The sequence below is a fragment of the Mesoplodon densirostris genome, chromosome 6 (genome assembly GCF_025265405.1).
Source record: "Mesoplodon densirostris isolate mMesDen1 chromosome 6, mMesDen1 primary haplotype, whole genome shotgun sequence".
In the NCBI taxonomy this organism is placed as follows: Eukaryota; Metazoa; Chordata; class Mammalia; order Artiodactyla; family Ziphiidae; genus Mesoplodon; species Mesoplodon densirostris.
Window position 1 is genome coordinate 130,100,741 of NC_082666.1, and position 18,219 is coordinate 130,118,959.

General features: G+C 41.6%; 1 protein-coding gene across 1 annotated transcript in view; it reads right to left on the minus strand.

The window, feature by feature from the left end:
- The window catches only part of GALNTL6 (polypeptide N-acetylgalactosaminyltransferase like 6), a 1,098,474-nt gene that overhangs the window by 63,835 nt on the left and 1,016,420 nt on the right, over nucleotides 1-18,219 (minus strand). Inside the window, exon 8 of the mRNA XM_060101558.1 lies at nucleotides 16,583-16,690. Coding sequence (XP_059957541.1) covers nucleotides 16,583-16,690 — 108 coding nt within the window. The remainder of the gene's footprint in view (nucleotides 1-16,582; nucleotides 16,691-18,219) is intronic.

Sequence of the window (18,219 nt, forward strand, 5' to 3'; positions counted from 1 at the left end):
CTGCAGGAAATAGAACAATCACATATGGGAACACATGTATCTATACACTCAAATACATGGAGGTGACGGGGTAGGAGCAAAGCAGTACTTCTCACTTAAACGTTCATCGCTGGGTGCACGGGGACAGAATCGTGAAACTGACATCCCAGTAACACATTTTGCCCGAGCTGGTAACAAAGAGAAAAGGAAATCAATCTGAGTTGGCCCATCTCTGCTGAGATTGAATAAACGTTGGTGATGGTGCTAAGATGTTAAAAATTAGTTATGAAGAGAAAAGAAAGAAGGAAGCATGGACACTGGGAGATCTGTTCATGCAATCATTGTTTCCCAAGCTATCAGGACTTGGGGATAAAAGTTGCCTCATATATGTGGAGCTGGGCGTTAGCTGGGATTCCTGGTTTTTGAGACTTAAATGAAATTGCATTAACCCCAAATGACACATTCCTGTCTTCCTTAAGATTTGTGTGGCTTCCCAGGGATGTGGGTTCACACATTCATCCTTCACTTCGATGTCCTGTTTGGGGATCCTTCCTCCTTTCCTGCTGGCATCCTGCCCGGGCTTGCTCGCTACCTCGGTCATGCCGAGCTGAGGGGGGTCACACACCCACTGTTCCTCACCTCTCAAACACGTCTCGGGTAGGTCAGCGAGGCCTAGACTTGGAAGGTGTGAGGGCAGTGGCAGAGACGAAGCTGACAACAGCAAGATGGAAGCTCTGACTTCCTGCATGTTCTTTAGCTCCTGTAGAGAATTTCTTCCTGGACAAAATTTCCTCCCTGTCCTTTGGCCTCCTGACATGTGCTGTCCTCAGAGTTTCCCTCTAACGTCTCTTCTGCAGGGCTGTACCAGAATGTGTCATTCCTTCTTCCTTTTCATGCCGACTAAGTCAGCTTTCTCACTCTCTGTCTCTGCTTCTCCTGGCCAGACACTGAGGCTTACCTTTCCATAACCAACAAGTCCTTTCCAGGTGTTTTGCTAAACAAAGTTCATTCTCCTAAAAGAAATTAAACAGCGGGTTCTTGAATTACGCCCACCCAACTTTTGGTGGCATACTGGTTGGTTGCCTGCTACTGAAGACATTCCACAGTAGGCCCCTAACTGTCCTCTCCAGTTTTATTCTCCTCCACGGAACTCTGCTCGGGAGATCTGCTCTGGTCATCGCCACTCCTCGTTAATGAAACAAGGAGGCCACCAGACTGAGGTGGCTCTAATGCCTTGGTGGCCTGTGTAAGCAAACCGAAATGTAGCTTGTAAACGCCTCCAGGTTACAAGATCAAAACCTAAGGCCAGGGCCTTCCCTGGTGGCGCAGTGGTTGAGAGTCCACCTGCCAATGCAGGGGACACAGGTTCAAGCTCTGGTCCGGGAAGATCCCTCATGCTGTGGAGCAACTAGGCCCATGAGCCACAACTACTGGGCCTGCACTCTAGAGCCCACGAGACACAGCTACTGAGCCCACGTGCCAAAACTACTGAGCCTCCGCTCTAGAGCCCGCGTGCCACAACTACTGAAGCTCACGTGCCTAGAGCCCGTGCTCCGCAACAAGAGAAGCCACTGCAATGAGAAGCCCGCGCACCGCAACAAAGAGTAGCCCCTGCTCGCCGCAACTAGAGAAAGCCCGTGTGCAGCAACGAAGACCCAATGCAGCCAAAAATAAATAAATTAAAAACAAAAAACAAAAAACCTAAGGCCAGCCCATCACAACCAACCAACCACCTTTCAGCTACAGCCCATCAATGATTTCCTTCCTTTGTTTCTGCTGTTTCTCTGATCTGTGTTAAGTCTTTCCCCAGCTCCTGTGGGTGGAGCATTTCTAACCACTTCCTGTCTGGCGCTGACTAATTTGAATTGACTTTTGCTTAGATAAACTCTTAAAAATTTTGTCTCATTTTATCTTTTTATGCAGGGAACATACTTATACTAAAGAATTTATCTGGAATTCAAATTTAACTGGGCTCCCTGTATTTTTATTTGCTGGATCTGGCAACCCTACTCCCGACATCCATAATAGGCATATAATATGCGCTCCGTGAATGTTTTTGAATGGATTAAGTGGCTGTACATGCAGAGTCTGGCATATTTTGATGCTGTTGCCAATACAGAGTGAATGCTTTGCTTCGGTGGAAATCATTCCAGAGAAGCTTCAAGCTCTCTGCAGAGAAGCCTGCTATGACGCACAGTTGACCTAAATATGCTTCCCGGTCCCACTGCTTTTCTGTTTCTAATGGGGGTGGGGTGTCCTGCTGGCCCTCTATCTGTGAAGCAAGCAGGGTGGGGGGCAGCCACGGGCTCGTGACAACAGCAGTGCTCACGGGTAGCTAGAGGTGAGTGTGCCACGTGGCTGGAACTGACAATTTATGGCTCACTGTTGGTTAAACTCAGTCAGAAAATAAGAGGTGAAGACCTCTGTCTCTGCACCCCTGGGCTGAGCTCCATCCAGGCTCCTAGTGTAGTGTGGACAAAGGGGAGTTGGGGAGAGGATTCAGTCCCATTCAAGGTGGGTCCAAGAGGTTTTCACCCGCTAGGGTTGCACCCAGCATGGGACTCCTGTAACAGAGGAAGGTAGCTCCTGTGGCTGAGGAATACATTTATTTTCTGGTGTACGAAGCAAATGAAGGATTTCTCTATTTCTCTGTTTTCAAAAGCTGCAGACCTTTGTACTTCTTGAATGACAAATGAAATAAAAATTGTTATGCTGAGCACCTCTGTGCACATGACATTGAGAGCCTCCCCTGTTTTTATGTCACCCCCTGTGGTTCCTTGTGTAACAACAAGCCCCCATATTCAACCCAAAGTGGTATTAACGTCTCCTTTCTCTGTGTGGCCCAAATAATTATTAACTCACTTAACACATTCAGCCCTGTAGTAGAGATCTTTAGAATTCAAGTCATTTTCAGTGCATTCTCCAGTGCTACATCTTTCCTTAATTCTAATACTCATCAGGTCACCAGGAACACTTAATCGCTTTGCTACCTCAGTCATAGGAACAGATTTCAGCTTTGATTGATCATCTTCATCATAAAGCATGAAGAAAGTAGATATTTCTATTAAGCCTGCTGCTTCACCAAATGACACAAGCCTATCCACTAATTTTTTTTTTCCCCCAGCAACACTTTAGACCCTATGGCTCCAGTATCTTGAAAATTCAATCCCTATTCTGTTTCTGAGCATATTATCTGGGGGCTGATTGTTTCTCTGGCCGGCAGGCTACCCTGTGCATGTGAATTACCTGGGCCACCTCACCTCAGTCGCGTGTTTCTGCTTCTTTGTGGCGGGTGCAATCATACGTGCCCACTGGTGTGACCCCAGTGCACACGCTGCACTTGAGTCAATGTTAAGCTATTGTATTATGGTGGCTTGAGTAATAGATTTCTCTTTCTTCAGCTATCACTTTTTCTGGTGGTTTTTCCAGAAATTGCTGATAACCAGCAAAGCCAGTCTCACCAGCAAGGTGCATATTTGTCACAGTTACTTCTCCAGCAAGGAATTGCACCACTCTCCCATGACTCTGAAACTTCTGCTTTGATTGAAATGCATTTCTTTTCTCCTCTTTGTAGCTTAAGAGCACTTCAGTAGCTCCCGAGTCCCACCCCAAAGTCCTCTTATCACTGATGATGTGATAAATGTCATCATGGCTACAGCTCAAAAGAGGATCTTTTTCAGAGAGCCTCAACTCAACACAATTATTTAGCCTAGCGCTATTTTTCTCTGATCTAGAGACTTCTTTGAAGTCAGTGGGATGCCTTCAGCTGAGGAGAGGATGGCTAATCTAGTCCTAAAAAGAGGCTTCTCTGACAGGCAATTTCCTCTCTTCTTCCCCAAGGCTGTGCAGGCTGTCTGCAAGTGGTTACATGCTCTTGGCTGGTTTGATATAATTTAATTATATCTCTATTATATTTTTTGGCCGAATATTTTGGATATTTATGGTAGTGTTTCTGATAGCATTGGATGTAGGCTTTAGATGTAGAACAAATAAAAAATAACTCCCCAAATTATTTAACTACATATCTTATTAAAAATGCATGTAAACCTAATTTAAAAATGGTTTTATTGAGGAATAATTGATAGGCAATAAACTAGTTACTCGCGTTTAAAGTGTACAATTTGGTATACTTTGACATGTGTAGGTATTACTGAAACCATCACTGCAATCAAGATAATGAACATATCCATCACCTCTAATCGTTTCCATATGCCTCTTTGAAATCTCTCTTCCCATCTCCTTTCTTAGGCACTTCTACCATCCCCAGGCAATCACTGATCTATTCAAAAATTTTTTATTAAGACTTTATGTCTTTAGAGCAGTTTTTGGTTCACAGCAAAGTTGAGGGGCAGGGGCAGAGATTTCCCACATGCGCCCTGTCCCTAGAGACGCATAGCCTCTCCCACTACCCATATCCCCACAGAGTGGCGCATGTATTACAGGAACACACCATAATCACACAAAGTCCACAGTTTACATCAAGGGTCACTCTTGGTGTTATACACTGATCTACTTTTCATCACTATAATTTAGTTTGCATTTTCTAGAATTTTAAATATAATCATAAAATACGTGCTTTTTGTCTGGCTTCTTTCACCAAGTGTAATTATTTTGAGGCTCACCCACGTAGTTGCATGTACTACTTTTTATTATATTTTATAGACTACATATGGATAGACCACAATTTGTTTATCCATTTATGTGTTGATGGGCAACACAGAAATACAAAAAATCATAAGAGACTACTATGAAAAATCATATGCCAGCAAATTGGGCAACCTAGAATAAACTGACAAATTTCTAGAAATGTATAATCTACCAAGACTGAACCGTGATGAAATAGAAAATCTGAACAGACTGATTACTAGTAAGGAGATGGAACGGGTAATCAAAAACATTCCAACAAGCAAAAGTCCAGGACCAGTGGCTTCACTGGTGAGTTCCACCAATTATTCAAAAAAGAATTGGTACCAATTTTTCTCAAACTCACCCAAAAAATAGAAGAGAACTCTTCCAAACTCATTTTACGAGGCCAACATTACCCTGATACGAAAACCAGACAAGGATGCCACAGGAAAAGAAGAATTACAGGCTGACGTCCCGGATGAACATAGATGCAAAATTCCTCAACAAAATGTTAGCAAACCAAAATCAGTAATACATTAAAAGGATCATATACCATAATCAAATGGGATTTATTCCAGGAATGCAGGGATGGTTCAACATTTGCAAATCAGTCAGTGTGATACACCACACAACAAAATAAAGGATAAAAAAAATCATATGATCATCTCAATAGATGCAGAAAAAGCATTTGATAAATTTAACATAAATTTATAATAAAAGCTCTCAGCAAAGTGGGTATAAAGGGAAAGTTCCTCAACATGATAAAGGCTACGTATGACAAGCCCACAGCCAATATCATACTCAACAGTGAAAAGCTGGAAGGATTTCTTTTAAGATCAGGAGCAAGACAACGATTCTCACTCTCATCACTTTTATTCAACATAGTATTGGAAGTCTAGCCACAGCAATTAGATAAGGAAAAGAAATAAAAGGAATCCAGATTGGAAAGGAAGAAGTAAAACTGTCACTATTTGCAGATGACATGATACTACATATATAAAAGCCTGAAGACACAATTAAAAAACTGTTAGAACTAATACATAAATTCAGTAAAGTTGCAGGATACAAAATCAATACACAAAAGTCTGTTGCATTTCTATACACTAATAATGACCTATCAGAAAGAGAAATGTAAAAAGAATCTCGTTTACAATTGTATCAAAAGAATAAAACACCTAGGAATAAATTTATCTGAGACCTGTATATCGAAAACTGTAAGATATTAATGAAGGAAACTGAAGAAGACACAAATAAATGGACAGATATTCCATCCTCTTGGATTGGACAAATTTAACAAACATAACTCTGAAATATTGCGGGTTTGGTCCAGACCACCACAAAGAAGCAACTGTCACAATAAAATGAGTCACATGAATTTTTCGATTTTTCAGTTCATATAAAAGTTATGTTTACACTATACTATAGTGTAAAGTTATTATTTACACTATAGTATATACTATATTATACTATGCTATACTTTATACTACACTATAAAGTTATTATTTACACTATACTGTAGTCTATTAAGTGTGCAATAGCATTATGTATAAAAAACAATGTACATACCTTAATTAAAAATACTTTTTTGCTAAAAAGTGCTAATCATCATCTGAGCCTTCAGCAAGTCATAACCTTTTGGCTGGCGGAGGGTCTTGCCTCGATGTTGATGGCTGCTGACTGGTCAGGGCAGCGGTTGCTGAAGGCTGGGGTAGCTGTGACCGTTTCTTAAAATAAACGACAGTGGAGTCTGCCAGATCCATTGACTCTTCCTTTCATGAACGATTTCTCTGCAGCATGACATGCTGTTGGATAGCATTTTACCCACAGTAGAACTTCCTTCAAAACCGGAGTCAATCTTCTCAAACCCTGCCGCTGCTTTATCAGCTGAGTTTATGTCATTTTATAATTCCTTTGATGTCATTTCAACAATCTTCACAGCATCTTCACCAGGAATAGATTCCATCTTAAGAAGCTACTTTCTTTGCTCATCCCCAAGAAGCAACTCCTCATCCATTCAAGTTTTATCATGAAACTGCAGCAATTCAATCACATCTTCAGGCTCCACTTCTAATTCTAGTTGTCTTTCTATTTCTACCACATCTCCCCCTACTTCCTCCACTGAAGTCTTGAACCCCTCAAAGTCATCCCTGAAGGTTGGAATCAACTTCTTTCAAACTCCTTTTTAACGCTGATATTTTGACCTCTTCCCATGAATCATGAATGTTCTTAATGGCAACTAAAATGGTGAATTCTTTCCAGAAAGTTTTCCATTTACTTTGCCCAGATCTATCAGAGGAATCACCATCTACGGCAGCCATAGCCTTAGGAAATGTTTTTCTTAAATAATAAGTCTTGAAAGTAGACATTACTCCTTGATCCACGGGTCACAGAATGAACGTTGTGTTGGCAGGCATGAAAACAACGTTAATCTCGTTGTTCATCTCCATCAGAGCTCTTGGGTGACCAGGTGCATTGTCAATGAGCAATGATATTTTAAAAAGCATCTTTTACTTGAGCAGCAGGTCTCAACAGTGGGTTTAAAATATTCAGTAAACCATGTTGTAAACAGAGGTGCTCTCTTTTTATCTTTCATAGTTTCTGTGGGTCAGGAGCTTGGGAGTGGTTTGGCTAGGCAATGTGGCTTGTATTTCTCATGAGTTTCAGTTGGATTTTGGCTGATGAACCAGTCATCTTAAGCCTCAAAGGGGGCTGGAAGATCTTCCAAAGTGGCTCCTTCACATGTCTGGCAAACTGGTGCTTGCTATTGGTAGGAGGACTCAGTTTCCTCCATACGGGCCTCTTTACAGGGCTGTGTGAGTTTCCATGTCATGACATGGTGGCAGGCCTCCCCCAAAGCCAGCCATCCAAGAGATCAAGGTGGAAGCTGCAATGCCTTTTATGACCTAGCCTCAGAAGCAAAAATAGGATGATAGGGCAAAAAAAAACATGCTTTCTCTTTTGTTTTGTCTTATTTTTCTCATCCCTTAAGACCGTATTTGGCTGAGATTGAGGGTCAGAACATGATGGAATTATTTTTCATGACCTAAAAAAAAATTATGAGAAAGTGGAGATAACCAGTTGTTGTGGGAATTGTTGAAGGGATGCCGATAGAAACAGAGGTCTCTGTGTTCCAGTGAGGACGTATGGCCCACAGCTAGATGAGGGCCAGCCTGTCTGAGTCTATCCAGGACCCAAAAAAGTTCTGGCACGTTGAGGACTGAAGTGCTGGTTCCTCCAGAGGCAACACCACAAGCTAGAAGTTGATGCTGTTACTGGGAATGATGGTGGTGGTGTGGCTTCTCCAGTGACTTTACAGGGGGTGGGCAAGTGGGAGGCAAGTGGGAGCACAAGGCCAAGGGCAGATCTCACATGATGCAGAGTGGGGACTTCCTCTGACAAACAGGTATGTGAGCACACAGAGGAAGACTTTGGGGGCGTCTAGAGACACCTGGGGATGATCGGAAGGGCGTTCTCCTGGCAGTCAAGCCCATGGTGGCTCCTGATATCACAACCTGAGTGCAAAGGACAGTGTGATCTCATTTGTGGATGATGATTATTGATACATTTGCTATATATATCGCATAATATGTATACATGTCACAACCAGCATCTTCTAACCATCAGCCAAGGAGAGTACCTAGTGTTTTGTTCCTCCACAGGAACACCCACAGCAAGCAGTCCAACAAATTGTGATGGAACTAAATGGTGCTGAAGCATTGTTCTGTCAGTTATTAGAAGACGCTGTTTTAGTTTCCATACTTTGAAAAAAGGCAAAAAAAAATCTTTATGTTTTTAACAGCTTACACAGGGTTCTTAAGTTGAAAACTACATCTGTTCAAAGTTTAGGCAATCTGTGAAATTTTATTTTTATAAACCATTTTCAAAATTAGAACACCAAGAGCATCCGGACACCACAAAGCCGCCCATTGGTTTCTGACCATTTCTCAGTTTATAGAGTAAAAAGTGGAACTGTTTTCTCCACCTCAAGTGACATTAGAAAGGAAATGTGCTTGGGCTGGAATTGTAGTTGGAGATGGAATTCTTGCCATGAACTAATAAACAACTGGAAACAAGGGTGCTTAGAATGGAAATGACCCAGCAGAGGCCTCCAGCAGCGTCACTCTGCATTTACTCCTCTCAGGGTAAGAAGCTAATTCCCCTGAACGAGTCCCTCTCAGCCAGGTGCTCCTGCCATTTCATCGTCCAGTTGAGGTCCCAAAAGGCAGAGTCATAGAGCAGCCAGTGCTGCTCCCTCTTGCAAGAGTTGCATTTTTGGTTATGGAGATTATGGCAACCGTGTGGGAGTTTTGGGGAAAAAGTACGTAGAGGAAATAAGAAGAAGACCAAACGAAAAGTTAGTCTTGAGAAGTTTGGTGGGAAATTGCTGAATTTTAAAGTAATGTTGTCTTTACCTCGCATATTGTGTTCACGAAACTTTCAAATGGTAAGAGACTGTACCCATCAGTGATTTGCTACTTCACTTTCTTTTTTGGTGTCTATGTTTGGTATGAAAATTCTATGCTTTACCTCCATATTGTTTAAGCATTTTAAAGACAAAGTGTGATTCTGTTGTTTTTTGTTAAATGAACAGCTAAAAAACATGGATACTTAAAATTCTCAGACCACTGGGGTAGGAATTAAGGGAGAAAGTGAGGGTCAAGCCGTGGGGAACACATTTATGTTTCATGTTTTCCCATCTCCTCTCCCTAGGTCCTTGGCAGATGGAATAGTTTTACTTTTCCTTATTTTCCTCACATGCAAAACAAGCGGTAGAAAAAGGGACATCATTGAAGGTTAGTATGAGTGCTGTACAGGCAGAAACTTATCTCTAGTGGGGAATGTCCTTGGGTGAGGTGACATTCTGTTACAAAGGGGAGGCTTGATTTAATTAAAAGGTCCAATGCTCTTGGTTTAGGATATGGGGCAAGCTCTATGCATTTCCGCCTGGCACATGGTGGGCACTTGATAAATATTTATTGAAGAATTTCTGCAGCTTGAGCCTTCTTTGTGGCCTGAGATGACATTTATCTTCATAACCCGCAATGGACTCATCAAATCTCAATGATTTATTGAACCATTATTGTCACATAATAAAGTTATGATTGATTTTTAGGGAGGCTATCAGGAAAAATGATGAAATATTATTTATGGAAGATGCTTGAATTTTTAAACAAAAAGTTCAATATGCAGATTCCTCAAAAAATTAAAAATAATACTACAGTAGGATCCAGCCTATCCCTCTTCTGGGTATTTTTCCAAAGAATATGAAAACACAAATTCGAAAAAACATATGCACCCTTATGTTCATTGCAGCATTCTTTACAATAGCCAAGATACGGAACAAGGTAAGCGCCTATCAACAGATGAATGGATAAAAAGATATGGTATATATACACAATGGAATATTACTTAGCCATAAAAAGGTGAAATTTGCCCTTTGTCACATGGATGGACCTTAAAGGTATTATGCTAAGTGAAACAAGACAGACAAAGATAGGCAAACACTGTGTGATTTTACTCATTTGTGGAATGTACAAAACAAACAGACATACAAAAAACAAAATAAATGAACAAGCCAAACCAAAGAAAAACAAACACGTAGACTCAGAGAACAGAGTAGTGGTTACAGAGGGGAAATGGGGGCAAAATGATTAAAGGGGACCAACTGCATGGTGATTGTTGGAAACTAAAGTTTTGGTGGTGAGCACTGTAGTTAATACAAAAGTAGAAATATAATGCTGTACACACAAAACTTATATAATGTTATACATCAATTTTACCTCAATAAAAAATAAATTTAAAAAGTTCCATCTAAATAGGAGATATTGTATTTTAAAATATGGCCAGGAGGGGAGAGACACACTGAGAGCAGTAGGTGAATCATCTTTAGTTCTTGCCACGAGTACTGGACAGACTTATTGCCCTTTTGGTTACACTGTAAGGAAGAATTTGAAATAGTTATTGTTTTGAGAGGAATTGCATCTGCACAGAAGTCCTAGCCATTTATGAAAGCTGTCTTTTGGGAAGAATTCATTATTTTCTGCTCTTTGGGGGAAAGCCCATGATAGGCCACCGTGTCCCCAAACTCAAGGACAGTTTCAAACGAAGCATCTGAATCCTGCAGCTTTCAGAGAAGTTGGACGAAGTGCTGGCTGCTGTTGGCAGCCAAGGTAGTGGTGCTCCAGCTCTATTTGCTGGGCAGCTTCATGAGAATCAACTGATTTACAGTCATGAGGGGGGAAGGGTCACTTTGTGGGAGAGTCGATTTCCCATTCATCGCCATACTTGATTGCCTTCTTGGCGATTTCATTTTCTGACATCAAACTAGTCCTTTTGGTTTTGTTCATGCTTTCCCTCAACTGATACATTTTTCTGAGATAAACAAGGGACATATCTGCATACGTCAGATATTATTTTCTGTTGCAGTTACTCCAAGCAGGGTAGCCAACACCATGGTGCACAGTGAGGGTCACTCCCTGATGGACTTGGGGTGGTCAGGCTTCGACCAGGAAGGCCTCCTCCTCCTCCCCCCTCCCCCTCCTCCATTCCTTCTTCCACCCCCACCAACTCCAAGGGTCTGAGATGATCTATGGGGTCAGTAGGGCTGGATGTCCCCAGGGATGTGACACTGGGAGAAAGGCATCTTGGGAAATACGTTAGGAAGTCATTTCACAGCTGACAGAGGCAAAGCAACTCTTGTCCCTCAGACCTCAGATTGTACCTTTGTGCCCACGGAGCACAATAACCGTAGGAAATCTTCAAAGGTCACCGTATTCTGCTAAGAAGCCCTAAGTAAATATATAAAGTCAAAATATCTGTAACGTGCATGTGGATCACAGTGTAGCCTATAGGATCATTAAATATCATTTGTTAACCTAGAACATATATCACTATATATATGAAATTATGCTGTATATTATTCAGGAGACCTGCTTTCTCTTCTGTTAAATCATAATGCCAACCATACCGTTATAATCTCTGTACAAAAGTTTATAAGTAAACTAGGTAAGATACAGATCTCATTCCATAGTGAGTCTGATGGTTTTTACTTAACTCTTCTCACCCTCATGACGTTCTGATTGTCCTATACAGATTGTGGGACTGCGTGGATTTACTGTCACAGTTGGCGCTGTTACTTATGAGAAGTTAAGACCTGTGATTCACTTGTTCAGCCTTTATACTTCCAGGGCCTAGCACAGTGCCTGGCATGGGATTTTTTTTTTTTAATGAAAATTGATTAGTAAAGAAAATCTGGCAAAATCTGGTTTTTGTGGGCTCTCAGAATTCTGGATGGGAAGTCCATGCACGTCTCCCAGGTCTGGCTCTCCCCGAGCCTTTGTGCAACGGTCGCTTATGACCCAGCTTATCTAAATCCAGCCTCAGCATCCGTCCCTTCCTCTCGTCCCTGTATCTGTACCTTTGTGTCTCAGATGTGGCGATGAAAACTTTGCAGTCACGTCTGACTTCTCTCTATTCTTGCACAGGGTGGCAAATCAATGAAAACCTCCCAGGAAGTTTTCTTTACAGATGCTTCTTGCATTCAAAATATTACTTTCTTTAGTCTTTCTCCCCTTTAATATTTACCTGTTGGTTGACCTTTCCATTTTACCCCTTCTATTTTTACCCTGGCACTTCCTGTTCAAAACCCCCGAGTTCTTCCCTGCAGTCGGTAAGGGAAAGGTATACACCTTGGTCTGCACTCTGGCTCCACTGCACCGTCCCAGTTGGACTGCGGCAGCCCCAACGCAATCCTTTGTCACTCTCTGTGCTTGCTCGTTCCTACCTGGCCCTCTGCTCCTGCTGGGGCTCCCCCAGGACTCCCAGCCACTCCAGTTTTTGCGAGCATTAGACAGACACAGTCCCAGCTCTGCTCGTGGGACGTTTCATCTCCATCCCCTTTACCAATCCATTATTATGGGGATTTGACTTTGGCTTTATAGCTCTTATCCTGAAATTTGGACAGTGGTTGCCATGACATGCAAGATGAAATTTAAAAAAGAACAGTTATTGATCTTACGTCAATGGCAAAACACAGAAGGATACAATCGCCCAGTTTGGGCATCCCTTACAGACTCAGGGTGAGGGTCGGGTCCTGCTTTGTCTCCTGTGCAGGACCCCACCCACAGTCTGCAGGGCTGCCCTGCTCTGCAAGGGGCCCTCCTGGGGACACGCCCCGGCCACGTGTTCCGAGGGGACTACATCGTGCTGCATCAGCTGGTGTGTTTAGCCGTGGGGTGGCTATTTTGCGCCTCTGTTATGTCACCGGTCTCAGGTCCAACGGCATGATTGCCCCAAACACACTGGCGTTCACAGGGAAGTCTGAGGTGCCCGAAATGGCTTCTGCAGAGTGCGTGGCTCATGACACAGCCTGTCGCAGTGAAGGGTCTCCTCGGGGGGTCTCCACCGAGGGTCTCCCCCCTCTGCCACTCAGCCACTTGGCTGTTCACGCCTCTGTGTAAAGGACAGTCAGTGCCATCCCAAGGAGGGGATGTCTGTCCCCTCGGCCCTGGGGACTTTCTGGTCCCCCTGCAGCACTAGGGGTGGGCAGCCCTTCCCTCAGGGACTGGCCATTTGCTCCTGGTGAGAAGGTATCACAGTTGTGCCCGGTGTACTGACATTGGACCCCGAGCTAACATGGTAAAACCTTTGGTTTTACTCATGACACGTGGACACTCTGATTCCCTGATGAAGCTGAATTGTAGGGCACAGTGTCCCAGAATTTTGCATTTTGTGGGAATTGACACAGGGAGGCTAATTTTTATTCTTGCCAAATAAGGGCATTAATAAAAATCTACCATCTCTTATACTGTCATAAGAGGGAAAAAAAAGCCTAAGATTGCTGCATAAAAAGATGTTATTAAATGGAATAGATTTAGCTTTGTGATTCTCACTTTTCTCAGTTCACTGAGGCTGGGTGAAAAGTGGGCCAGGAACTGGTCCACCGGTCCTGAGTTTGGGAACCACGATTCTGCGAACCATGTTCATCTAACTGAAGTATCCTTGAAGGTCCGCTTTCAGTTCAGCAGCTAGTGTACCCCATCCCCCCTCTTCCCGCCACCACACACAGCTTTACAATATGTTTGAACAACTATCCATATTTGCTGTCTTGGATTGTCCTCTAATGGTTTCATGTGTAGACATCTTGTCTCTTCCAGCCAGACTGTAATGCTAGGTAAATAGAAGGCACTGACTAGCTAATTATTTGAATTTACTTCTATGATACATGCTGGTTTGCTATTTAGAGGACTGCAGGCTATTCACACTCTGTGTGTGTGTGTGTGTGATGTGTGTGTGTGTGTTGTGACAGTCAGCTGGAGTCCTCTATTTACATAGGTACATAAAAGAAGGGTGCACATTTCTGAAGCATTAAGTGAGCTTTGTAATAAGAAAACAAGCCTGTGGAGTTTTCTCCATCTTTCTCTCCGTTTCCTGCAAGGCTGGAAGGATGAACTCCCTATTGTGTGGACCTGGCCCTGCATTTGAGCATCTGTAAAGTCTCCTCATTTTTGATGATTCAGTGATAATGCAGGGTGTAGCAGGTAGTTGAGATTCTCCCACAAAATACCAGAATGGTTTTTCATTTTAATACGCTTTTTTTATTTTAAAAAATCATAAAATGTTTCTTAGAGTGACAGCTGAGCCTCAATATTTATGACTTTCTGATTGCTCTAGCAGTTTAGAAAAAAATAAAAAGGAGCCCTCAAGTAAAATTTAAGTGGAAAAGATTAAAATTCAGAATTATGGACTTTTTTTCACTTGAATAAATCCTCACTCTTTGCTGGAAATTTTATGTGCCAGCCCATTTCCCTATAGTTGACAGTCTTTGAAGAAGGACTTAATTTCTTTCTTCAAAGTATATGAACAGAGTTATTTTTTGAAGATCCGCACAACTCCCTCCCACCCCCCAGCTTCTAGACTCTACTTTTGGCTGCAAACCAAGCACACCCACCACCCATCTTGCAGATAAAAGATTCCGTTTGGGACACAAGCGTGGAGCATATGAGTGAGTGAAATGGACAAACGACGGAACATCATTATCTTTGGGATATTTTAAACTGCTACTGCTTATGTTATCCACACAGCTGATTTATGGTATGTGCTCAAAACCGTTCAGTCATTTCCCTTTTTGGGAGTTCATGAGTTTTCAGATTCATATGTATTAAGTCTTATGCCTAAATTAAGTCATATTTCCTTACCCACAATGCAGCTCTTTAATCACTTTGTGATTTTGTGATTGGTTTCTTTTCTTCAAATAATGTGTTTCTCTAACAACTTAATGGAGTATGTTATTAACATCTGATTAATCTTTTGCGGAAGGAGGAATAACGTGACTACCTCCCTTCAAGGTGTATGTAATGTAACTTCATTACTATTAACTCAAACTGCTGTAAGAGAGATTATGGTGTGCCTAAGAAAACAAAGAAAACGGACATCATTGACAAATAATCTTGGAAAGGGAAAAAGGCAGAATCCTCCTTCCCCAAAAAGGACTCACTATAAATGAGAATTTTATTATACTTCATTAAAATGTTTACGTTTTAGTAAGACCTTAGACCTGCGGCATTTTCTTGTCTTAGTTTTTCCTGACTCATTAATTCTTTCAACACATCTTGGTGAGTGACACCGACCCTTGTTCTAGGTGCCGGGAGAATAGTAGCAAATAATTCCGAGAGAAACTCTGCCTTTGTGGGATTGATACTCTCATGAATCCTGATGAACTAGTTTATATTTTTTTAAAAGCTTGTTGTGTGAGCTTACTGAACTTTATATAAAAGACTTGATTATATTGAAGGCTTATTAGTAAAGTAACAAACATTAGTAAAAGAACAAACATAAATCATTTGGGATTAGATTCTTAGGGGAACATGGTGCAGAGGGTGGTGGTGAAACACCCTTTTTCTAGACCTGGGGTCTTAGCAGTAGCAGGTACAGATTGTGGTGCCTGAAATTGACTGAGCGATGAAAAAAGGGACACAGAAAACGGGAATTGTCAGGATTGTTTCCAGAAGGTATCATGACCATGTTCTCCCAAACATTGTAAAAGGCAGAAGAGAAAAGCATCCTTGCGTCTGGTCTAAGATAAAGGTTTTACTCAAAACAATATCTTTAAAAAAATAATCTTGGACTTGACCAGTTTTGGAATTTTGAGGATGGGGTAAAATTTTAGGCAGAGCTGGCCCTGATTAAGAATGAGAGGAAGGCAGAGTGTGGGAGACACCTCTCTCCATCCCGTTTACCCTGTTCTCCATCTGACTTATCCTGTTACACGCCCCCTGTGAGGGGTCCATTCTGAAGACCTGGGATTAAACTCCAACTTTGCTATTTGTCACTCGTGTATGTGAAAGAGCCACCTTGCTAAGCCTCAGTTTTCTCATCTACAAAATAAATATAAGAATATTAAGCTCCGAAAGTATAGATGAAGACTAAATATAATATGCAAATATAATAATATATAAATATAGGGCTTCCCTGGTGACGCAGTGGTTGAGAGTCTGCCTGCCGATGCATGGGGCATGGGTTCGTGCCCCGGTCCGGGAAGATCCCACATGCCACGGAGCGGCTGGGCCCATGAGCCATGGCCGCTGAGCCTGCGCGTCCGGAGCCTGTGCTCCACAATGGGAGAGGCCACAACAGTGAGAGGCCCGCGTACCACACACACACACACACACACACACACACACACACACACACACACAAATATATATATATATAAAAATATAAATATAATGTATGTGCAAGTGCTTCAATACAATTAATAACAAGACTTAGCATCATAACTAATACTTCTTAAGGAATGGAAATAAAACTCTGAGAAACACAGGAGCCTCTACATTAAAAGCCTGCCAAATGGAATGGCCAAGCTGTGGACTTGTATGTTGATCAGACGGTGCCTTGGATTAAACCACGTGTGAGGCTTCACATTTTGCACACAGAAAACCACATCAAACCCCACTTATTCTGATCCCTGGTTACTCACTCTTGCCAGACTGGTTCCAGATGGAACTTTGTAAGGGACGTACTTCCTGTAGATATGACCAACTCTAGAACATGGAACGTCAAACATTTCTCCTCCACACATCCAAACCTAAAGAGGGGAAATTAGAAGTATAATAAAAGAGAACAGTACCTTTTATACCAAAAAACCCAAATGATGAGTAAGATTCGTATAAAATCTTAAAATCCCTTAAAGTCTCTAAATCAATCATTTCTGTTTATTATCAATGGCTAACCAAGGAAAAAAAAACAAACCACATTTAAAAAAAACTAGATTCATAGGAGTCTAGAACCAAAATATTTGTTCAGTATATCCAATTTCCATAGATAACATGTTGACATATTTTTTGTTCTAGTAGAATTTTAACACAACTATTGTAATAAACTGGCATTGAATGCTTAGACATCTTATTTATAGAGATATTTGTTTTGACAATCTTGTGAAATCATTAGAAGAAATAACATTAGAATTTGTGTCAGTTTAAAAATTTAAAGTATAAAAGTGGAATTTCTAAAATAGGTGAATGAATTAAGCCACATAGGTGTATCCATAATTTATCTGGATACTGAAACTTTCAGTAGAGCTCACCTTAAGAATCAGAGCTGCATTCTAATTTCTCTCCACTCCCAATCTTTTCTTAGGTACAGAAAATAATTGGTTAGTGATGTGGACTCAAGAGATGCTAAACTCGGGGTATCGGTTAAGATGCTGTACTTATATGTAGTAGCAAAAATTAATTGGTTATATTTTACCATGACTGCCCACTCAAACCATTAATCCTGGTTTTATACAACAGGCTGCTTACTCTAAACGGACTAATTATCAAAACATAAATGCAGGCTTCATATATCCTAGATTTTTAGCTATTTTCATTGCAAGAAAATGATTTTAAAAAGGAGTTAGATACTGTAATGGTTAGTTTTATGTGTCAAAGGCTGCACCAGAGCATCCAGATAGTTGGTCAAACATTACTCTGGATGTTTCCATGAGGATGTTTTTTGGATGAGATTAACATTTAAATTGGTGGATTTTGAGTAAAGCAGTTTCTCTCCATGATGTGGGTGGACTTATCCAGTCAGTTAAAGGCCCTTGGAGAACAAAGACTGACCTGCCTCAAGCAACAAGGAATTCTGCCAGCAGACTGCCTGCCTTTGAACTTGAAAGACAACTCTTCCCTGCATCTTTAGCCTGCTGTTCTACCTTGCAGATTTTTGGATTTACCAAGCTTCCTCAATCTCATGAGCCAATTCCCTTAAATAAATCTCTCTCCATATATGTACCCTGTTGGTTCTGTTTCTCTGGAGAACCCTGACTGATGCAGATACACAGCTTCTTTTAAAGTGAAATATTGGAAGAGAGAAAGAGGAATGTTTATGTCTTAACTTACATTTGCTTCCATCTTCTTTCACTAGGAGGAATGGCACCCTAAGTAAGACTAGTGAACAAACAGTGACGAATGGAATCCCAAGGGGATGGCAAATGGATTATGAAAACAATACTCAGTGGCTCTAACTCCTGAGAGTTCAGGACTACTCATGGTATCAATTTCAACTTGGCTTTAGATCAAGTCATCAGAACTATGCATAGATCATGTAAAGCTGGGAGGGGCAGAGAACATT